This window comes from Leptonychotes weddellii, chromosome 3 (genome assembly GCF_054177405.1).
Source record: "Leptonychotes weddellii isolate Sample4059 chromosome 3, ASM5417740v2, whole genome shotgun sequence".
NCBI classification, from domain to species: domain Eukaryota; kingdom Metazoa; phylum Chordata; class Mammalia; order Carnivora; family Phocidae; genus Leptonychotes; species Leptonychotes weddellii.
In genome coordinates, this window is record NC_138371.1 from 102,667,600 (window position 1) to 102,691,062 (window position 23,463).

At 39.4% G+C, this 23,463-nt stretch overlaps 1 protein-coding gene and 1 long non-coding RNA gene across 3 annotated transcripts in view; one reads left to right on the forward strand and one right to left on the reverse strand.

The window, feature by feature from the left end:
- MPHOSPH8 (M-phase phosphoprotein 8) overlaps positions 1-17,213 on the forward strand; it is a 53,564-nt gene extending 36,351 nt beyond the window's left edge. The window contains exons 6-14 of one of the 2 annotated variants that reach the window (XM_081814699.1): positions 1,305-1,430; positions 1,514-1,602; positions 4,066-4,152; positions 4,940-5,026; positions 8,488-8,642; positions 11,580-11,734; positions 14,544-14,671; positions 15,538-15,621; positions 16,169-17,213. In XM_081814699.1, the coding sequence (XP_081670825.1) occupies positions 1,305-1,430; positions 1,514-1,602; positions 4,066-4,152; positions 4,940-5,026; positions 8,488-8,642; positions 11,580-11,734; positions 14,544-14,671; positions 15,538-15,621; positions 16,169-16,210 (953 nt within the window). In that variant the 3' untranslated portion in view covers positions 16,211-17,213. Of the gene's footprint in view, positions 1-1,304; positions 1,431-1,513; positions 1,603-4,065; positions 4,207-4,939; positions 5,027-8,487; positions 8,643-11,579; positions 11,735-14,543; positions 14,672-15,537; positions 15,622-16,168 lie in introns of both variants that reach the window. The other variant, XM_006742307.3, reaches the window with a different exon arrangement.
- LOC145720594 (uncharacterized) lies at positions 10,344-14,548 on the reverse strand. Its single transcript, XR_014143676.1, has 2 exons — positions 12,555-14,548; positions 10,344-12,500 (listed from the first exon to the last, which is right to left on the reverse strand). It is a non-coding gene; the product is annotated as an uncharacterized LOC145720594 (long non-coding RNA).
- Positions 17,214-23,463: the final 6,250 nt, after the last annotated feature.

The following is a 23,463-nucleotide window of genomic DNA, read 5'->3' on the forward strand; positions in this document are numbered from 1 at the left end:
GCAAATCACAGAGCCTCTTCGCCTTGTTTTCTTACCTGTAACATGTATCCCTGTATAGGTTATTGTGTGTGTGCTAAGTTATGTAAATACTTTAACACTTCTCACTGAATGTTAGCTACTTCTACTATTACTACTACTGTTGTTACTCAGAAAGTGAGGTACAGCCAGTTTACATGACTTACTCAAAGCCGTGCAGTTGACAAATGGAGCTGGGATACAGAAAAGCCAGTATGTGTAGCTCCTAAGGCTGTGCTGTTTTCCAATGGAATGCTCTTGGAGGTAGCAAAGAGAAGTGTTGGTTTGAGTTGAAAGCTTTGGAAGAATTTCCTTCATTTCTTTGCATGTCTTTTACAAACTTCATTTCTATGGCAAGATTAACTGTCTAACATTTGTTTAGTTTGAGGAATTGGTTTTAGGTAAAAATACTTTAACTTTTACCATAAAATATTTATGATTTTTGCTTTTTAAAATAGCACAGTTGAAGGGCATCTGGGTGGGTGGCTTAGTTAGGCATCCAAATCTTGATTTCAGTTCAGGTCATGATTTCAGGGTCGTGGGATCAAGCCCCCATATCGGGTTCTGTGCTGGGTGTGGAGACTGCTTAAGATTCTTCCTCTCCCTCTGTCCCCCCCAAATAAATACATAAATAAAATATTTAAAAATAAAATAAAATAGCACAGTTGTTTTCAATACTCCCCAATGAGTTATGCTCAAATCTTATTTGTTGCACCGCCAATAGTGGATGAACATGTCCTTTCCTAATGTTAGGAAAGCCCCTGGGTCAGACATAGGAGGGAGGAAACTAGCACTTGCTTTGTGGGTAGGCGGGAGCACAGAGGGCTTCCAGGAGGAGAAGCTAGAGCTGAGTCTGAAAGATCAGTGACTAATTTACATACAGGTCTGGTTTACACATTTAGAATGACTTTGCTTGCATAAATGATTGGAGGCAATGTATATCCAAGAATGGCCAAAGATAGAAATGTTAAGAGATTCCTCTTACTGAATCCCTGTGATTTTTCTTTCTTCCTTTGAGCTACTTAATCTTGTATTTAAAATTCATAGTTCATCATTTTATAATTAATAGATTACCTACTTATCTTTATGCCTTTGAAGCACCATGACATCTAAATGTGGATAGTTAGTATTACTTGACCAAGAAAAGCAGAAATTTAATTAAAGACTCAATTACATAATGAAGTATGTTACAAATGTGTATGAAACTTTGGTTAAGACACCACACACTTAATAAAACAACATTGTTACAGGAAAAAAATGTGTATTAATAAGACTCTTCTGTGTTCCAGATGGCAGACAACAGATTTTGAGTTTGGGCATGGACTTGCAGTTGGAATGGATGAAACTAGAAGATTTTCAAAAGCATCTTGATGGGGAAGATGAGAACTTTACCACAGCAGATGCAATTCCAAGTAGTGAGTAGTTTAGGAATTTTGGAGGTCCTTTTCATGAATCTAGATATGTGAAGCTTAATTTACCTGAATTTCTTTCATTGTAGATTTATTGAGGGATGCTGTGAAAAATGGGGATTATATTGCTGTGAAGGTTGCACTTAATTCAAATGAAGAATATAACCTGGACCAAGAGGTAATATGTCTTAGTAAAATCTCATGAAATAAAGATGGGAAGTAGCTCTTTTAACAAAATTCTATTTTATTTTTCATTTTTTAAAAATTAAAAAAAGTAATGTTCACTGAAAACACAGTAGAAATGTATAATGTAGAAAATTATAGATCTTGTAATTCCAGCCCCAAGAGTGACCATTTGGTTTAGCTGTGGCCTGTCTGGTTTTGTCTGTGGTTGAACCTCTGCTGCTCTGAGGGGCATAAAATGACTCCTTGTGTCCTTGTCACTGTTGATGTTTCATTTGTAGTCACCTGTTCACAGCAACTGCCCATGGTTCTGTTGCTGCAGGTTTTTCATTCTGATTTATAGGGGGGTTTTTGTTTTTTGTTTGTTGTTTTAATGAAAGCGTATTCACCCTTTCTTCCTAGTTTTTAGTTTTTGTTTTTTGAGTCTTTTATTGCTTAGAGGATTTTTATTTTTAGATAGTCACATCTGTCGATCCTTTCCTTTATGGCTTTTGGGTGTCTTGCTTACAAAAGATTTTTATATTCTTCAGTATTTTTGCTTTAGTGGTGGATTTTTTTTTTTTTTAAGATTTTATTTATTTGACAGAGAGAGACACAGCGAGAGAGGGAACACAAGCAGGGGGAGTGGGAGAGGGAGAAGCAGGCTTCCCGCTGAGCAGGGAGCCCAATGCGGGGCTCGATCCCAGGACCCCAGGATCATGACCTGAGCCAAAGGCAGACGCTTAACAACTGAGCCACCCAGGCGGCGCTAGTGGTGGATTTTTTTTAGGCTTAATCCTTAGGGGTTACAGTTCAAAAAAATTATTGGGATTTTGGGTAAAATTGCACGAACTCTATAGATTAATTTGGCTGAGAATTGACGTTTTTACATTTTGAGCCCTCCAAATAAGAACATGATAACTCTACATTCATTCAGCTCTTCACTTATTCCTAAAGCAGTTTTATAAGTTTTTTTCCTTTGTATGGTTCTTACACATTTATTTTAGATGTGTTCCTACATACTTGATAATTTTTAAATTATCTTAGTATGATCATTAGGATCTTTTTCCTCCCACATTTTGTCTTCTAACTGGTTATTATATATGTTTGGTGAAGCTATTGATTAGTGTGTGTGCGTGCGTGCATGTGATCTCAAGTCACTTTGTGAAATTCTCTTACCGTAATAATTTTTAAGTCACTTGCCTGGGATTCTCTGGGCAGAGAATATGATCATCTGCTAAAAAGTAACTATTCTGTTCCGTTTTTCTCCAGTAAAATTTCTTTTTCTGGTCTTTTGAACTTGGTGACATTTGAAGAATAGTGATGATGGAAATGATCCTGTCCTGTGTCTGATCTGAGTGGGGATTTCCCCTTAGGCTGTGTGTGAAGATTCTCTTTCCGTTGTACTGTTGTTGGTTTCTCGTGGACAGTAGCCTTTCTCTTTTTAGACTTCCTTTCTTTGTTTACCTGCTTAAGTTTTTATCAAGGATGGATGTTGGGTTTTATCAGATGGGTTTTTTTTTTTCCTACTTTAATACTAATGTAGCTTGGTCTTTATTAATAAATTAGGAAAAGGTTTTTTCCTTTTAACATGTTTTGTAGTAATAAGATACTTTACAAATGAGAGGAAGTGCACTATCTTACTTCAGTTGATTTTTCTTTTGTGTTCCTTCAGATTGCTCATACAGGTGAATTCTGCTAAGCTTTCAGATTACAGCCAAATTAACTACAGTATTAGAACTTGGTTTTAGCAGATGGTATTTAATGGTTTGGTATTCCCATGTGTTTGTTTCAGTTAATGATTGGAAATATTTTAGCTATTAATTACCTTTTTATTTTTTGTGAACTTTATGTAATTTTATCTTTTTAATTTCTCTATTTTGTCATAGCCTCTTAGAAACCAATCATATCAGTGTCCTGTTTCCTGCTTCTGAATTTTCTTCTTTATCCTTTGAGTAGCCAAACTATCACTTCCCAACAGTTATATTCATATAGGCCACCATTTGTAGTGACAGCATTCACTTAGCCTGTCATCAATAGAGTGGACTTAGGTCACGTCTAGTGGTCATTTCTAGCCTTAGGTCTTTCGGGCCAACTAAATGAGTATCACGAATGTGTGAGTTTCACCTGTTTTACCTAGAACACAAGGAGACTTCTGCGCCTGAAGTGTGCGATAAAGAAATACCTTTGCCATTTTATAGCGTCAAGATATGAATGTGATTCATCGTATGTCAGGCAAAGTGTTGATATGATAGGCCTTACAACATGGACGTTGTAAAATTTTATGAATATATATGAAAGAAATTGTAATATTTCTGATTATTTATTATAAGGATATTTTCGTGAAAACCTAAAGTACCTGCTTAAATCAGTGCATTTAAATGATTTCACATTGAAATACCATAGATGAAAAGACTTAGTTCTAAAATTTTTCTGATAGACATTGACATGTTTTTTTTCCTCAACAAAACCAATGAAGGATTCAAGCGGCATGACTCTGGTGATGCTCGCCGCAGCAGGAGGACAAGATGACCTGCTGAGGCTCCTCATCAGGAAGGGGGCTAAGGTGAATGGCAGACAGAAGAATGGGACCACCGCCCTCATTCATGCAGCTGAGAAGGTTGGGAACTCAAAAGGCATCAGTTTCTTAGTCTGTGGGAATTCCTGCCTGTGGACCAGAACAGAGTCTGTTTCTGTAGTGAAATATAACTCTCAAATAGTTACATAACTTTAGAATCTCATATTTCAGCTCATCTAGGACTTGTCATGAATAGATTTTTTTTTTTAATCAACAGTAGTACTTTATAATTGAATTTTCAAAGTGTGATTTATCTAGTGGGAAGTGAATCATATTGAAAAAGGACCCCGGGGGTGCCTGGTTGGCTTAGTCTATAGAGCGTGCGACTCTTGATCTTAGGGTTGTGAATTCAAGCTCCATGCTGGGCATAGAGATTACTTAAAAAAAGAAAAAAAGAAAAAGGGCCTCTGATTAATGTACTAATGCTGGTTTCAATCTTAAATCTTCTAAAAATCTTTTCTAATTGAAATTAAGTGTTCCTTTTGATTAAGAACTTAATTAAAATGTTCCCACATATTATCTTTTTAAAGGATTGATATACGGAGTTTCTTATGTTAAAACCAGTATTTAAACTTCCGGTTGAAGTTGCTGTCAAATTGTGTATGGCTGTGCATGGGACCTAAACAGTGGGGCACAGTGAAGAGCCATGTTCACTCACCTGCTTTGGATAGAGTCTGAGTATTTTTCCTGATAGCTAAAAATTTCAAGTCATCAAAAACTATCTTACTTTTAAAGAATTTTGAGAATTAAAAATGCCTTTTTTTTTTTTTAATAGAACTTTTTAACTACAGTGGCTATTCTTTTGGAAGCAGGAGCTTTTGTTAATGTCCAGCAGAGCAATGGTGAGACTGCTCTAATGAAGGTAAATACTTCACTTCGGTTCTGACAGATGTTCCTCTTGGTACCTCTGATTGCCAGGCACTCTGCCAGGGGCTGGGAATATGATGGGGAACAGGACACAAGATGTGTAGGAGAAACAGGTCAGCAAAATTAAAAGCTAGTGTGAGCCATGGGATTACATAAAAGTTGATACCAGGCTCAGCAGTGCGGATTCAAGGTGGGACAAGGTAGGGCACCTGGCTGGCTCAGTCGGTAGAGCATATGACTCTTGATCTTGGGGTCATAAGTTCGAGCCCCGTGTTGGGTGTAGAGATTACTTAAAAAAAAAAAAAGGTGAGACAGGCTGGATGTGATAGGTGGCTGAGCTGCATCCTACAAATGATATATGAGCTGGCAGGGATAAACTGTGTAAGCGGGAACTGGAATAGGATATGCACAGAGAACTGGGAGTGGAAAAGAACATGATGTACTTTCATTATTATTTTACATTGGTGGATTCATCTCCTTAGCCTCCAGTTTCTTCATGGGTGTTTGGAATTGTGGTTTGCTGACCATTTTGAGTGGAAGGTTGTTAAAGCCTCCCCCATGCCTCACCCTTTAATTACCTCTCCCTGTTTAGCAGTTTTGTATTTGCCTCTGCTGGGGCCCAGCCTGGTCTAGCATGTTCCTGTGGCAGTTTTAGGTTCCTGGCCTAAGATGCCATTAGGACATAGCGGGTCCTGACATCGAGCCATGCGTTAGTTCCCCGCGTGGAGGCTCTGTCTTATTGCCCCCTTCCTATTAGATACAGTTTTGTGCAAGGAAATTGACCCAAGTAGGTGTTTGTCTGCAGTACCTATTTTCAGCAGTCTTTCCTGAGTCAGTAAGAGAGCACAGGTATAGGCCCTAGTTAGCATCAGGCTTGGTTCTGAGGATGGTCTTGAATTTCTGTTATTCTCAAGGCTGGGATCACCTTGCTCCTCAACCTTCTTCCACACTCAGGATGTGGACCTTCCTCACTGCTTGTGTTGCCATTTCATTTTTGGTTTATGGAAATGCTTGCTTTGTTCAGGAGCCCTACTTTTGAATTTTAATTTTCCTTGTGTGCTTCTATTGCCATATGCTTAGAGTAGAGGTGGCACCTCAAATATGAATTAAAACTTTGTCCTATTGAGAAATCACCAGGTACATTCTAAATAGCAAATAAGTAGTCTGGCGCATAAAGGTGTGCACATAGGGCAGTGAGCACGGACACCATCTACATCTGGGACAAGGAATTAGGACAACTTGATCCTGAGAGCAATTGGGAGCCACTAAAAGGGTTAAGCTGGAGAGAGACATAATCAGAATAAAGGTGGTTGTTTTTAATGTTCCTTAGTTCAGTACGGGGAACAGATTGGTTAAAAAGACAAGCAGTTTGCAGACTTATAGGGACATTTTTAAAATTAAGTGAAATAATAGTGTGTACCTAGGTAGTGACAGTGGAGATAAAAGTGGGTAGACTGACCAGTGGTTTAAGAAGATAGAATTCACAGGACTTGGTAACTGAAGGTGATGCTTGGTAATCCTATTTCCTAATTTAGGGAACTCGGGCAGTATACAATGGGAGTGGGGTTGCATTTGAGCTGGAAATGCTCAGATGATGTTTCACATGTGCATCTTTAACTCAGGAGAGAGGGTTCGGCTATAGATTCAGATTTGGGCTCATCGGTATAGACAGCACAATTGCAGCCCTAGGCTGAGAGTGGGGTCACCGCTGAGAGTTGGAAGGGAAAGAAAAGCAGCGATGGAAGGCAGCCACATAGGAAAGACCAGAGAAGGGGGAGGAAGATCAGGAGAGAGAAGTATCCTGAGCGGTTCAAGGAGGAGCTGGCCTGCGGTGTCTGCTGAGGCAGAGATGCCAAAGGAGGAGGCTGAGAAATGCCACTGGGAAGGAGCACTGGAGAGGGTGTTGGTGCCCTCGTTTCTCAGGTTTGAGGGGTGTGGGACTACAGGGGCTGAGGAGGTGGATGCTGGATGTAGCAGGCACTTAGGAGTTAATCTGCGAAGGAAGAATGCAGTGTCCAGAGGGGAAGGGGCCAAGGGACTGTTGCTTCTTCGTAGAGAAGAGCTTAAAGCATATTTTAGAGAAGAGCTTAAAGCATATTTAACTACTGTCTAAATAAGACTGCCTATAACTGTATTTAAATTTCATTTTTGGTTTTTTTGTTTTGGTCTGGTTTTTGTTTGTGTTGGGGTTTTTTTGGTACTGGTTCCTTAAGCTTTAAGGATTTAGTATATTAAATTGGTTTTTAGAATTAGAAGAAAGAAACATGGGGAGAGATTTTCAGAAATTTAAGAAATTTTTGAATTTAAATTTAAATTTCAGAAATTTTTGAAACAAAATTGAAAAAAACCTTTCATCTCAGAAATAATATTTCTTGGTTGTTACCAGAGTGTGAGGGTGTGGAGAAACCATTCCCACCCACTGATGTGGGGCATATAATTGGTTCCAGCAGGGCTTCTCAACCTTCCCGCTCCTGACATTGTGGGCCAGATCATTTGTAGGATGTGTAACAGCATCCCTAACCTTTGCACCAGATGCCATTAATACCCACCCTGTAACAACCAGAAATGTCTCCATACATTGCCTGAATTCCCTTGGTGGGGCAAAATCACCCTAGTGAGAACCACGGGGTTATATCATTTTGAAGAGCATTTGTCAGATCTACCATGAGATGCATGCCCTTGGACCTAGCACTTGCACAGCTTAGAAACCTACTCTGTAGTATCTAAGCTGTGCTACTAAGTGGTAGCACACCAGATGGCCTTGTTCTTGTAGGAAAGCTTACTGGCTTGCCCTGGTCCTTTACAATATATCTTTTAATTGCGGCCTCAATGTTGTGAGGCAGAAGTACTGTGATCCCCTTTTGACAAATGGAAACAGTGAGACTCAGAATTAGGGACTTAACTTCAAGTCCCATAGCCGGTAAGTAAGAGAGACAGGAGAGAACATGGATGTAGATCTTTTTACTCTAGAATTGGTCTTTGAACTGTGTCCAAGTCCATCTTAAATTTGCCGAATTCAAATTTGTATCTATGCTTAATTAGTCTCCTTTAAAGCGGCTTTTAGGGAAATTTTGGAATTATTTTGTGATGCTAAGAGACTTGGTCTGAAAAATGGAGCACACTAGAGCTTAGAAACGCCTGGTGTTTGTTCTGTCTTGGGACAGAAGTATCTTTTTCAGAGTTGCCCATTTCCCCAGAAGTCAGGGATGAAATTGAACGTAGCACAGATTTCAGTACTGTTCACTGAGTAAAAGGAGCATACCACTGTTTGTTTACATAACAGTTTGTAACCCTTGGTGAAACCTGATGCCAGGTTTTCTTCCCCCTCTCCAACATTCTTGTCTTTCTCTTCACAAAGAACTCCTGGGCTCACGTGTGGAGAAGGGGGCAAACACAAATTGGTAGTTAACTTATTTTACAGCTGAGTAATTACTGCTCCTTTTTTCCCCGTCATAGGCCTGTAAAAGAGGAAATTCTGATATTGTACGACTTGTAATTGAATGTGGAGCTGACTGCAATATTTTGTCAAAGCACCAAAATAGCGCACTGCATTTTGCAAAGCAGTGTAACAACGTGTTGGTGTACGACTTGCTGAAGAATCATTTAGAGACGTAAGTGTGAGCAAATATGCCATGGTTAAGTCACAGAGTCTGTTTGGACACATCATAATTAGAATGGCCTGTGTATAATTGCTCAGACGAAGATTGTTAAGTGGAAGCCCTGATGGGTTTCTGTTCTCAAAAGATCATAAATTTAGTAAGTGGCATATGAATTATTTTTCTGACAGTTACTGAGGTCTCAAACTTTGAAATTTAATACTATTCTCTCTAGGACTATCTACTTGAAATCTTAGTTATGCTCGTAATTTGGCTCATGCTTTCTTAAAACTGTTTAATCTGTAGTTCCTTTTTTTTAATAGACAATTTTTCAAGCAGTTTTAGGTTCACAGTGAAGTTGAGCCAAAAGTACAGAGAGTTCCTACTTATCCTCTGCTTCCATATATGCACAACCTCCCCTCCTAACATCTGTCACCAGAGTGGTGCATTTGCTAAAACCAGTGAACCTACAATGACAGTTACCATTCAAAGTCCATAGTTTACCTTAGGGTTCACCTTGATGTTGTGCATTTTGGGGTTTTGACAAACATGTAATGATATGTACCCACCATTAGTGTCATACAGAATAGCACTGCCCTAAAAATTCTCTGTGCTCTGTCTGTTCATCCCTTCCTGCCCCTGCCCCTTGACCCACGGCAACCACTGATCTTTCTGCTGTCTCTATTGTTTTGCTTTTTCCAGACTGTCATGCAGTTGGAATTGCAGTATTGCCCTTTTCAGATTGGCTTTTTTCACTTAGTAATATGCATTGAAGATTCACCCATGTCTTTTTTTTTTTTAATTTTTGTTTGCTTTAATTCCAGTTAGTTAACAGTATTATATTTCAGCTGTGCAATATAGGATTCAGCAACTCTACATTACTCAGTGCTCATCACTCTTAATCCCCTTCACTGATTTCCCCCATCCCTCCACCCACCTCCCCTGTGGGAACCATCAGTTTGTTCTCCATAGTTGTCTGTTTTTTGGTTTGTCTCTTTATTTTTCCTTTGTTCATTTGTTTTGTTTCTTAGATTCCACATACAAGTGAAATCATATGGTATTTGTCTTTCTCTGTCTTATTTCACTTAGCATTATACTCTCTTGATCCATCCACATTGTTGCAAATGACAAGATTTCATTTTTTATGGCTGAATAATATATATACCACCTCTTCTTTATCCATTCATCATCTATCGATGGACACTTGGCTGCTTCCATAATTTGGCTATTGTAAATAATGCTGTATAAATATAGCGGTCCTCCATGTCTTCATGGCTTGATAGGTTATTTCTTTTTAATGTTGAACAGTATTCCATTGTCTGGATGTACCACAGTGTATCCGTTCAAGTTCATTATTTTTCAAACGAATTCTAAATCATTTTATTTCAATTGAAAGTTCATACAAGTAATATAGTAGCTTTTTCCTTAAGAATTATTTTGGCTTACTCAGCCATAGGGGAAGGGAAGGAAAAATAAAATAAGATGAAAATTAAGAAGGAGGCAAGCCGTAAGAGACGCTGAACTCTAAGAAACAAACTTGAGGGTTGCTGGAGGGAAGGTGTGGGGGAGGGATAATCGGTGATGGTCATTAAGGAGGGCACTTGAAGTAATGAGCACTGGGTGTTAGATGCAACTGATGAATCACTAAATTCTGCCTCTGAAACTAATTAAAAAAAAGTATTTTGGCAACACATAATAGAAACTTCACAAAGAGTAGTTAATACAAGTAAGGTGTTTATTGTTCAAAATAATACAGAGTCCAGGGGTAGACAGCCATGGACAAGAAAAGCCACTCTTCCCCTTTTCCTCCTCCACCACACTTAGGGTGTGACTTGGATCTTCATGCCTGCGTGATGGTTACTCCAATTCCAGGATCTATATTCTAAGCAGAAAGTAAGGTAAATTTCAGACGAGAGACAAAAAACAAACCAAAAGGGCATGTATGTGTGGTGAGTCTGCCCACGTTGGCAGCCTTTGCTGGGAGCCTTACCCAACTGGTAATTTCTCTGTGTGTCCATGACCCAACACTCCTAAAACCGGAATATCCTGGGCAAACCAAATGAGTTGGTTACCTTCCCAACAAGATCTTTTAAAAATATTTTCTGAATTAGCACTGATCATTTTTTAACTGCCTTCTAAACTAAGTACTATAAAGACACGTGTGTGTGTGTGGCAATTCTCAAATTTATTTTCTTTTTTTTTTTTTAAGATTTTATTTATTTATTTTATTTATTTATTTATTTTTTAAAGATTTTATTTATTTATTTGAGAGAGAGAATGAGATAGAGAGAGAGCATGAGAGGGGGAAGGGTCAGAGGGAGAAGCAGACTCCCTGCTGAGCAGGGAGCCCGATGCGGGACTTGATCCCGGGACTCCAGGATCATGACCTGAGCCGAAGGCAGTCGCCCAACCAACTGAGCCACCCAGGCGCCCAAGATTTTATTTATTTGACAGAGAGAGACACAACGAGAGAGGGAACACAAGCAGGGGGAATGGAAGAGGGAGAAGCAGGCTTCCCACCAAGCAGGGAGCCCGATGTGGGGCTCGATCCCAGGACCCTGGGATCATGACCTGAGCCGAAGGCAGACGCTTAACGACTGAGCCACCCAGGCGCTCCTAGAATTTTCATTTTCATTAGACAAATAAGTATTGAGTGCTGTCCGGATGCCAGGAACTATTCAGAAGGCCGGGAAGATGGAGACAGCAGTGGGGGAGGGGGAGGAGACTTGCCCTCTTAGAGCCTAAATTTCCTGTGACAACATAGACAGTAAGACACATAGTGTGTCAGATGCTAAGTGCTAAAGAAAAATAGAACGGGGAAGCAGGATGAGTAGGAAGTTATATTTAAAGGTTGATTTGGGAAGACCTCACTGGTATTCAGCAGTTTGATAATATGACTCATGGTTATTTTCTACATTGATATTAACAACTCTTACTATCCTTTTTGACTAGACTTTCAAGAGTAGCAGAAGAAACAATAAGGGATTACTTTGAAGCACGTCTTGCTCTGTTAGAACCAGTTTTCCCAATAGCATGTCATCGTCTCTGTGAGGGGCCAGATTTTTCAACGGATTTCAATTACAAACCGCCACAGAACATCCCAGAAGGTAAGTCTTTGTTTTTCTGTTTGAAAAGTGACACTGTAAATATCAGCTGATTTTTAATCAGATGAGATTGGGCGTGTTCAGGGTGGTATGGCCATGGGCTGTCAGTTGATTTTTAAACAGAACTCTGTGAACATAACCTTAACAGAATCCTATTATGTATAATAATTATGTAAAATAGTTAAGAGCAGAGCTACTCTGGCAGAAAAAAAAGAGACCCAGCTGAGACCTACCATCCCAGGTGACTTTGAGGGATCCACAGAGCACTGTGTTAGCACTTGTTTAAAAAGCAAGGGGGTGCCTGGGTGGCATCTGACTACTGATTTTGGGTCAAGTCATGATATCAGAGTTATGAGATCGAGCCCTGAGTTAGGCTCTGTGCACAGCAGGGAGTCTGCTTGAGATTCTCTCTTTCTCTCTGTCCCTCCACCCCCTCAAATAAAGAAATAAATCTTAAAAATTTTTTAAAAATGAAAAGCATGGAAGTTGGGCCTGTTCTTTCTGCCCATGGGTCCTGTGCCCTGTGCTTTAATGAAACCACCTTTTTTGCACGAGAAGGGAAAAAAATAAAGTATGGAAGTTGGATCTTAATAATTGTACTACCTTTTGTTAAAATTGAGTTTTATTAAAATTTAAATTCAAATTCAAATTGTGAGCCCAGAATCAATGTTTTTCCTGAATTTTATTAAAAGAAAAAGTCAGTGACTTGGCCCATAGGAAAGTTGAGTAGCAGGAGATGGGAACTTCAGTTTTCCATCTGAAAACTAGCCTCTGCTTAACAGCTGCTCTGCAGGCAAGGGGGACCTTGCTTATTCTTCCTAGCCTCTGCTTAACAGCTGCTCTGCAGGCAAGACCATGACATGGCGTGGTCCTTCTCTAGAACACAGACGCAGCATGTTTAAGTGGAAAGAACACTGCCTTCATGAAAGTAGGAAGCTGGGTTCTGGCTTTTTTGTTAAACAAAAACATCCATTTAAAAAAATATGTATTGGGCGCCTGGGTGGCTCAGTCGTTAAGGGTCTACCTTCGGCTCAGGTCATGATCCCAGGGTCCTGGGATCGAGCCCCGTGTCGGGCTCCCTGCCAAGCGGGGAGTCTCCTTCTCCCTATCCCTCTCCCTCTCCCTCTGGGCCCCCACCCTTGCTCATGCGTGCTCTCTCTCTCTCTCAGATAAATAAATAAATCTTTAAAAAATGTATGTATTCACTGATGAAAATTTAAAATATAGCCATAGCATGAAAATTTAATTAAAGACAGCTATTCATAACACCTGTGTTTAGTGAACTTGACGTTGAAGAATCATTTGTGGTTTCAGCTGTCCAAGTGGATCGTTTACATTGCTGGGTAGTGAGCACGAGGTTGGGGAACAGGGTGTAGGGGTGGCTGAGCTGATCTGGGCCAGTCTCCCAGCATCCACAACTTACGGGCTTCAGTGCACCTGGACTGCCTTAAGGTTACCGAATTTTTTTTCTGCACATGCACAATGTCTGTGGCCAGCAGAGAGCTTGTTAGAGATGCAGATTCTCAAGCCTCACCCAGGCCTGACTCTCAGTTGACACCTTGGTGAGATCTCAGGTGATTTATGAACACACTCAAGTTTGAGAAACACTGACCTTGGTTCCTTGATTGTGATTTTAACACCTAGTTTGGCTGGAGAAAGTATTTATACTGATACCGTGAAACAACAGCTAGCAAACTGATTAGGGTTCCTCGTGTCATTTTTTATCTATGAAATTCAAGTATTTGTCGGAGTAGAGCTAATGAACACACCTTCCTTAGATCTAACTCATTTTGGTTAGAATAAACAGCACCTGAATGAAGGATTTTCACTGTAGACCACTAGTCCCCATTCAGGCCATTTTGAAGAGTTACCACCACTCTCTTTCTCTATATAGGCAGTAACAAACAGTCCCAGATCAGATGCTCGTTCATAGTGGAGCTGAAGGGAAAAAGACAAGGAACGGTCCCTATATTGTCTGTAGGCCTTTTCTTCTTTTGAACCTTAGCACTTTGGGGGCGGTGGTGGGGGTGGGTATTGCATTTTAAAGCTGGAGAGCAAAATCAGTATGACAAACCTTAAATAGCTTGAAAGGCGAAGAAAGAGAGCCAGGGGCTCAGCGTGTCCTCCTTTCCCTGGGACCAGAACAAATAAACCCAATGGTTCCTTGGGGTCTCTTTTATGAAGTCTCCTCTCGTTTATAATTGGGCTGGATCAGTGTTTTTTCATCTTAAAAATGGCTTACCAGAAAGGTCATAGAGTTCATATATCTATTTTGTTATAATAAAAGTATGGCTTTGTTTAGAAAAGTGAGTCATGCACAGCATTTTGGATATTCAGTGGAAGCTTCAAATCTCATGGTTTTTTCCCCCCCAAAATAAAATAGGTTTTGGTATTAATCAGAAAATTTGGAAAAGGCAAAATACTATGTGGAAGAAAATGGACAGTCATTCAAACCCACACCCAGAGAGAACCGTCATAGAAGTTTGCTTCTATGGACATTTACACATTTAGCAGCAACTTTTAAATACTCATTTTTTTTAGACCAAAATTAATGTAGAAAAGCATATTTTAAAATATTTGTTCCATGGACAAAAAATAAAACGGGTCTGTGGTTTGAAAAATGCTAGGTAACACCAAGTTTTGAAATTGGACTCAAGATTGTCTGGCGTGAGTGGGCAGCAGGCGGGGTTGTATACCACCAGGCTTCCTGAGGGGACCGCTCCCAACTTGTACAGCTGCGCCTTCCTCAGAGTTGAAAGGTGGCCATGGTAGGATTGGTATTAAAATCTATGTTTACATCTCCCTTATTCAGGCTCTGGCATCCTGCTGTTTATTTTCCATGCCAACTTTTTGGGTAAAGAAGTTATTGCTCGGCTCTGTGGACCATGTAGTGTACAAGCTGTAGTTTTAAATGATAAATTTCAACTTCCAGTTTTTCTGGTAAGATTTTCTGTAGTTCATTACTAAAAAGTATATTCTTCTAATCCAGAAGCACAGATGACTTTTAATTGTGTGTTTTAATAAAATGTTAATTGTAACTAAGCCAGATGGAAATGAGGCAATAACCCCTAATTATAAAGTAAAATTATCCTAAATTTTGTCAGTAAGAGTCTGGATTTCTCATGTTTGATATATATGCCTTAAGTTAACGTTTACCATACTGTCTTAGAACATTCTGAATATAAATTCTTAAGGTATAATAAACATACTGTCTGATTTTTATTAAATATTCTGCCTTTTCCCACCATCATAATTACATTCACCTAAAGGAAATTTAGGAAATTTTAAAAATACACCCATCCTGTACTTCAAGTACCTAGAACATGGGTGTATTTATGCTTAGTGTTAATGTGTGTAGCTTTAGGTAACCATTATACTGTAAATTTGGTTTATAATAAAATAAATATTAGTGGCTATATAAACTTTAACAAAAAATGGTCTTGAAGAATCTTTGTGTATGTTTCCTTTTCTGTACTTAGAATTCTTTCCTTAGCCTGAATTAAGCAAAATCAATTGTTCATGAGGATTTTTAACACTCATGCTGTATATGGCTGGATACATGCTAATCCTAAAGATTTATCTGGATGCTGTTTTTGCAGATAAATCTTACAAGCTTTTTTGTCAGTTGTATCTTTTTAATAAATCGAGAAAAGTAATCACAGCAAATTGATCTATATAAAGTATAAAATTTGTGTTCTTATATGTCTTTGTAATCTGAAATGTTTTTGTTAAGATACAGTGATGCTCTCAGATGTAGAAGTTTGTCTGAGGAAACTCTGACTGGTTGGTGTCTCTCCTCTCCCTAGGATAGTCATTTTGTTTACTCGTTCAGCCCTGCTGCAGGTCTCAATAAACTCTTCATAAGGTTGACGGAAGCGCCTTCTGCCAAGGTGAAAATCCTTTCCTCACATTTAGTGCAGCTACTTCTGTTGCTACGCCAGATTACTTTATCATCAGCAGAAAAACATTCCAAGAATGCTGTGTTCCTGGCGTGCCTGTCCTGGAGACAAGTGCTCTCCGGGATAGCAGTGCACCAGAATCTACAGATGTGTTAGACATAAATTGTGTGTCAAGAAAGGGACTGATGGTAAGGATGCATCTCTCCGGTATTGAGCAGTCGGAGCTGTATTCTGGCCTTTGTTATTTAATGTATGACATTTTATGTATGTCTCCAGGATGTTCACTAAACATTGAAGGTGGACCGAAAGCTTATGTAACAAAGAGTACAGTTATTTACTATAATAATCTAAAAGTCAAATCATAAGCACTTGGATTTTTTTATTAGAAGTGATAACCTAACACCCTGAATTGATAACCAATTTGAGAACATTGCCAAATAAGACAGACAAATCTTGGTTGAGTGTTTTCCCTCTTCTAAGAAGAGAGAACTCGATGGAGGTATCTGTACTGATACTTATGCCTATTTTCTTTCAATAGGTTAAGCTGCTAATAGGTGCATACAGAGTACAGCTGCAGTGACGGAATGGAGAGTTGGGATGGAGATCTTTCCAGATCTGTTTTGGGACTCTGGCACAGCTAACACCTCCAGATTTGAAGTTTCATCTGTAAACCTCTTGCAGTTTCAGACCTGTTATCTGTTACAGGCTCTAAGACAGGACATGGTGGTTCTAATATATTATAAAATATAGATGTAAGTATTTGTGCCAGTGTTCTGAAATCTCGATGTTGTCTCCAGACTGCATAATTCAGTTTTTCCACAATGTGGAATGGTACATAGGAGAATTATTTAAGAAAATTAAAAGTCTTTTTTCTAACTTGAAATTTTCTACTAGCCCTGGTGAATTTCTGCGTTAAAAACAATTAAGTGTATATGTGATATTCAGGTTACCGAAGCACTAAGAGGTGTGAATTTGCTGCCCTTGAAGGATGACTTTCTAACTTGGTAGGCAGATTCGAGGGAGGAGGTTGAGCTGTTTGTAATATGCAGTTGCCACAGATCCTGAACTGGAGGTGACAACTGTGTGTATTTGCAGTCATCCTTTATTATTCGAAAAGGTAATAAATCAGAATCTAAGATACAGCAAAAAAAATGTAAGCCGGGACACTATAGGGCCTAAAAGAAGATATTACTTGTGGACTTTTGTCCTTGTTCTTGGATTCCATCAAGTAATTTTCAAAAGCCAGATCCTGTGCCCTTATTAAACGAACACTGGGAAGGCCAGCCGAGGTTTATTTGCCACACTGTGCTTCGTGTGAAGAGTTACTGCTTCTAGAGATTCCCCACAGGTCTTTTATAGTCTCTTACGAACTATGTGGCCAAATAAGAAGTCAGACTCAGTCTGGACTATGGAGATGTATAAAATTATTTAGTTCCTGATTGGTTTTATAATTTACAATTTTAATGAAAAATTTTCAGACTGTCCTATAGTAGACCACATACATTGTATAGACATTTCAGAGAGCCATTTTTACTTTACATACTGCCTTTTCCTACATTGTTCTCAATAAAACAAACACCAAATATTGGTCTGTTTTCTTTGTATCTCAAGTCTCAGGACTTCAAAACAAGGGGGATACTGATGTGTAATTTTTTAACTAAACGATGGCTGGGATTGGAATTTTTTCATCCGTACTGAGTCATGCATGACTAGCACTGTATCTGACTTCATAGTTTCTAGGAAAAAAGAAAGATTTGAGTTAGCAGCAGTGGTAGGTCAGGGAGAGTGAGGGAGATGGTACCTTCAAATAATACATATAAGAGAAATGGGTTTTTAAAGAATGAAAATTTCTGTTCTGAAAATCATGCCTATTAACCGCACACATTAGAAGGCGATGTGCTGTTTATCCAAGAGGCGAGGCAAGGCTAGGCTAGAAATCCAGTAGAAAATCAGATGAATAATTTCTTTAGAAGTTTAGGTTCAGAAATATGAAAGCTGTTTATAAGAGATGAAGAAACTTAATTATGGAGAAATTGAGCAAGTTATTTTGACAGAAGCAGAGTTAGGGAAGGAAGACAAAAGTGTGAGATTATTTGGGGTAACACAACCTGTTATGTCCATCTCAACGTCTACCAGTTATGCCAGATGCGGTAATGAATCATGTAAACACGGCTGTGTCTGTCTGCTAGGAGTAGTAGAGCCACACAATTTAATACCTTTTGTTCTAAACTACAGCTTCTCTACAGCCAGATGAAAAGCACACCTGTCCACTCTGAAAGTTCTGGTTTCTTAAGGATGGAGAAGACTTGAATGGTCTAGAGACTCACACTTGAGTGGTTTCTTGCTGGTTCTCTGATGAGGCAACTTAATTCCATCAAATACTGATAATGCTGCTACTTTGACATTTAAATGTGTACAAAGTATGAGCCATGGTTTCTCTGGAAAAGCAGTTCTCAAAGCAGCACCTTACCAGGTTTACAGATTTGTTTAGTGCTATAGGTCAAAACCAAAGCAGTCTGCTTAGAAAGTATATACAATACAGAATACGTAACTGAGCTTCATATCTACGCCATGTGCAATCTTATCATTAAGCAGATCGTCAAAATGGGATGCATCACCGTTCAGCCAGACTCACTGAGAAAAGCAAATAATACACATTTTTATTTCAATTTTATTTTTTTAAATTTTTTAAAAGATTTTATTATTTATTTGAGAGAGAGAGGGAGGGATAGAGCACAAGCAGGGGGAGCAGCAGAGAGAGAGGGAGAAGCAGGCTCCCCGCGAGCAGGGAGCCTGATGTGGGGCTCGATCCCAGGACCCCGGGATCATGACCTGAGCCGAAGGCAGATGCTTAATCGACTGAGCCACCCAGGCGCCCCTCAATTTTATATTAACTTAAAAAAAATCGGGCACCTGGGTGGCTCAGTTAATTAAGCATCTGCCTTCAGCTCAGGTTGTGATCTTGGGGTCCTGGGTTCGAGCCCCATGTAGGGCTCCCTGCTGAGCAGGGAGTCTGCTTGTCCCTCTCCCTCTACCCCTCGCCCCCCCAAGCTCGCTCGCTCTCAAATAAAATTCTTTAAAAAAAATCACCCTCAGCCATCATTACTCCTTTCCGGTGCATACGGCAGTAAGGACATCATAGGTGGGTTATTCAATTTAAGTTCTGTATCATTCAGATCTGGTCCACTCTAATGAATATGGCTCTAGTACAAAGCATATTATACATGCTTTCTTTACCTGCAATAGTACCAAAGAGCAGCATCCAGTATCCAACTACTCAAATGTTGAACAGCTACAGTTAGGGAGTTTGGTTTCGCTCTGAGAACAGGGCATTTGCATACACTGTCTTCCCAAGTCATTCCTGTCTTATTTTCAGTGAAATGTCAGGTTGCAGTTTGAAGCCCAGGTGCTTTTAGAATTGACCCAGTGTTACACTGGCAGCTTTCCAAGTAAGAATTTATTAGTGCTGGAAAAAGGCTTTTGCATCCAGAATGTCAACAGTGAAAGGACCTGCTAAAGCATTTACCATGCAAGTCTAGTGTCTTTAAAGCAAGGAGGATGATTAGCAAAGACCAGGGAAAAGGAGGATTGTAATATACACCAGAATTATCAAAAAGTGATTTATGAAATAAGGTAAGCATTTGAAAAATTTTAATATTTTATGCAGTTAATGTTTCATAGCCTAAAACTATATAAACCCCTAAAATTGTTTTAAATTTTTAAAGCTTTATTGGTCCAAGTGTTGGCTAAGTAAGTGCAGAGAACCACTGATAGAACCCACACTGCTTTCCTCCATCCTGTGCTGACTTGCAGATAATGCTCCTTTCAGACCAAATCTGGGATTTCTAAGCCTTACATCTCCCTCCAAGTACAGAAGAGCATTACTATTAAGGTAGAAAATTGTAATTACAATGAGTCACAATCAAGTAAGGACCAAATTAAAATTGGGAAATAGTCCTATGCCAACATCCAAAGCTCCCAAGGACCCCAGCTAGAATCTAACCCTAATATTGGGCATCAGTTTAACTTGGAAGAAAGTAATTTTCCACTACTCTACAACACACTCTGCCTTGCTCATATCCGCCCTTCTTTGCTTTCTTTGGGCTAAAATATATATGGCTTTAGTAAAACACGATCTTTCTCACAACAATGTCAGATTCCACAAGTAGCTCCTTATCCTGGGGACTGACCCAAAATGGCAGACCACGTGTGGTTGTAAAAAAAAAAATCCCTCTAATGGTTCCCACTTACAGAGTTGAAAGGGAAGTTTGTTGGTTATTCTGTATTTGTGGGTTACTACACTACTTTCCATGGCAAGACCACACCAAGGGGTAGGTATACATCTTTTTTTTTTAATTTTATTGTTAATCACTATACATCATTAGTTTTTGATGTAATGTTCCATGATTCATTGTTTGCGTATAACACCCAGTGCTCCATGCAGTATGTGCCCTCTTTAATACCCATCACCAGGCTAACCCATTCCCCCCACTCCTCCCCTCTAGAACCCTCAGTTTGTTTCTCAGAGTCCACAGTCTCTCATGGTTCGTCTCCCCCTCCGATTTCCCCCCCCTTCATTCTTCCCTTCTTTTTTTTTTTTTTTTTTAACATATAATGTATTATTTGTTTCAGAGGTACAGGTCTGTGATTCAACAGTCTAACACAATATACATCTTAATGAAAAACAACAAAAAAACACCTGAATGAAAATGGAAGTTTGCATTATTCCAGATATTATTTTAACCAAAGAAAACTCCATGAGGCATAATGTCAAATGTTAGGATTACTCATACATCCATAAGCTGCTTGTATGGAGTAATAAATTCACAAATGAAATGAAATTTGTTTTCTGGCTTGTTTCTCCTGTGTCTTTAAAAGCATTTCTCCCACAAAATGACCGGAAAAAAAAAAGGTAAATTCTTTGTTAGCAAATTAATATCTACTGTATATTTTCCGTTGGACACACAGAAGTTTCAGTCACAAAATAATTTGCTAGGCTAGAGTCACTGAGCAACAGACCTAAAAAATATTCAAGAACTGAATAACATTGGACCTATAAAATTTTCTTCAGTAATCCACCTCTGTAATTAGTATTTTGTTGTGAGCTCGTATAGAGATTAAGTGCCGAAAGAGTTAAATATGTTAATGTTAAAAAAAAACACACACACACACAAAAACAGTGGTTCTGAAAATGCAGTCCCTGCCCCAGAGCAACACTAGCTGTTGGAAATGAGAACTCTCAGGCCCTCTAAATCACACATGGTGGGTCTGCAGTCTGTTCTAACAAGCCTCCGGGGGTTCTGCTGCCCCTTGAAAACATGAGAACCACTGTTTCAAAGGATAACCTGAAGAGACCCAATTTTTAATAAGACTTGGGCATTTTATTAACTTCTAAAACTTAAAAGTTAGTATCTTCCTGAAATGACTTTCTTTTCCGCTGACTAGAAAATCTGTAATGAAAAGCAGTTATTTTAAATAAACACTATTCATCTCTTACCAAAATTAACTTCAAAATCCTAAAGTTCCAATGAGAGATCCACTTGACAAGCTTTTAAGATCTCTCTGATAGGCACAAAATGCCACAGCTCGGATCTGTGGCACAGTTAGCCTACGCACATTAAATTTTTTCCCCTTTCCCACATATTTTGAGATTATTTCTTCAAATTTTATTTAAGGGGCTTACAAATAAAGCAATTTAAAAAAAAAATTTTTTTTTAAAGATTTTATTTATTTGACAGAGACACAGCGAGAGAGGGAACACAAGCAGGGGGAGTGGAGAGCGAGAGGGAGAAGCAGGCTTCCTGCAGAGCCAGGAGGCCTATGCGGGGCTCGATCCCAGGACCCTGGGATCATGACCTGAGCCAAAAGCAGACACTTAACTACTGAGCCACCCAGGCGCCCCAGCAATTTAAAAATTTAATACCAACAAAAGGTCTACAGAATATTTACAAAGTAATTTTCTAATTTCAAAAGGCAATTCTAATTTTTTAGTAACTCCCTAGGTTCATGGGTCTCCAACAGAAAACCGTTTACCTGTAAAAAAAAAAAAGAAAAAAAATAGTTTACCTGGACGGCTTTACTTTTTAAGTAGGCTCCATGCCCAGCATGGAGCCCAGTGTAGGGCTCTAACTCACGACCATAATGAGATCAAGACCTGAGCTGAAACAGTCACTCAACCGAATGAACCACCCAGCAGGCACCACCCCCCCTTATTTTTTAAAGTAATCTCTATACCCAACGTGGGGCTTGAACTCCTGACCCAGAGATCAAGAGTCACATGCTCTACTGACTGGGCCAGCCAGGCACTCCTACCTGGAGGCTTTTAAAATAAAATACTGCATTGCTGGATCCCACCCCCAAGTTTCTGTTCAGTAGCTGGACCTGAGAATGTGCATTCTTAAGCTCCCAGATAGTCTAGGGACCAGCTTTGAGAATTATTACACAAAGTTAATTTTCTAGAGCTGGATAACAGAATGCAAAACAGAGCTCTCACATTTTTGTCCTGCACCGGCATCAGCTACTTTAAAAAGGTGAAATTTCTCAAAGTTTGCGTATGTCAGCGCTTCTCACACAACGTGCACTCACTCATTCAAATCCCCTGGGATCGGGTTAAAATGGGCAGTCAGATTCACTAGGTCAGCTGTGTGTTCTGAGATTCTGCACTGCCAAGAAGCCCGGAAGGCTGATTCTCCTGGTCTCTGGGACCACGCTTGTAGTAGCAAGAACAGAAGAGATGGTTTATCATCACCAGATAAAGTAGTTAGGAAAGAAATACCCTTAAAATAATACTTTCTGCATCTATTAGGATGCCAGTATACCATCACTGGAATTCTGTCCTGAAGGTCACAATGTAAATGTTTCTATAAAATTTTATAGCTAACTTAACAAAATAATAGGAAAATTGTTACCTTTACAAAAGGTGAAAGCAGCAAGGAAGATATGGAGCTAGTATCCCTAGTATGGATCTGAATTTATGATATTAAACCATTTTTAGGATTACACACTTTCCAAGGAACTTCTAGACTTGGGATCACTAAACACCAAGAGGGAATTTCTTTTCTTAGTAAAGACCTGTTTAATATGTCATTTCTACTCTCAGTTCATTTTTACCTGAAAACAAATACTAACCGTGAGGAAAGACGAGGGCAATCTGGAGATAAAACTAGCCTCCAACTTTGCTCAGAGAGAAGAGCAGTGACCCTGGGGGTCCCTTAATACAGGCAGAGAAGCAGAGGTTTCAGCTCCCGCTGTAAACTATTCATTGACATTCCACTAACTCAAAGCATGGGGACCATGACATACGTTCATGAAGTCAGCAAAGTCAGGATCAGGAAGTACGGCTAAGGAAACAGAAGCAAGGAACAATGTTTTAACAGACAATGACTGACCTGAAAGGAAATACTGACACCAGCACTTCCTAGTCTCTGAACTTGATTCATGCCAGAAGCCAAAATTCAGGAAGCTTCATCCATGTTTTCTTTCACCCTCCTAGGAATACCAAAAAATCAAATTTAGCCAGTTTCAATAATCAATAAAATGGCAGAAGTGTTAAATTATAAAGTTCTTAACAGTAATCAGTTTCCATTTGGTAAAGATTTTCCTTTGAATTCATTTTCTTAGAGAACATCAACAGACTTAAAATTCAGTTCAATTTGGGGCGCCTAGTGGCTCAGTCGTTAAGCGTCTACCTTCGGCTCAAGTCATGATCCCAGGGTCCTGGGATTGAGCCCCGCATCGGGCTCCCTGCTCGGCGGGAAGCCTGCTTCTCCCTCTCCCACTCCCCCTGCTTGTGTTCCCGCTCTCGCTTTGTCTCTGTCAAATAAATTTTTTTTT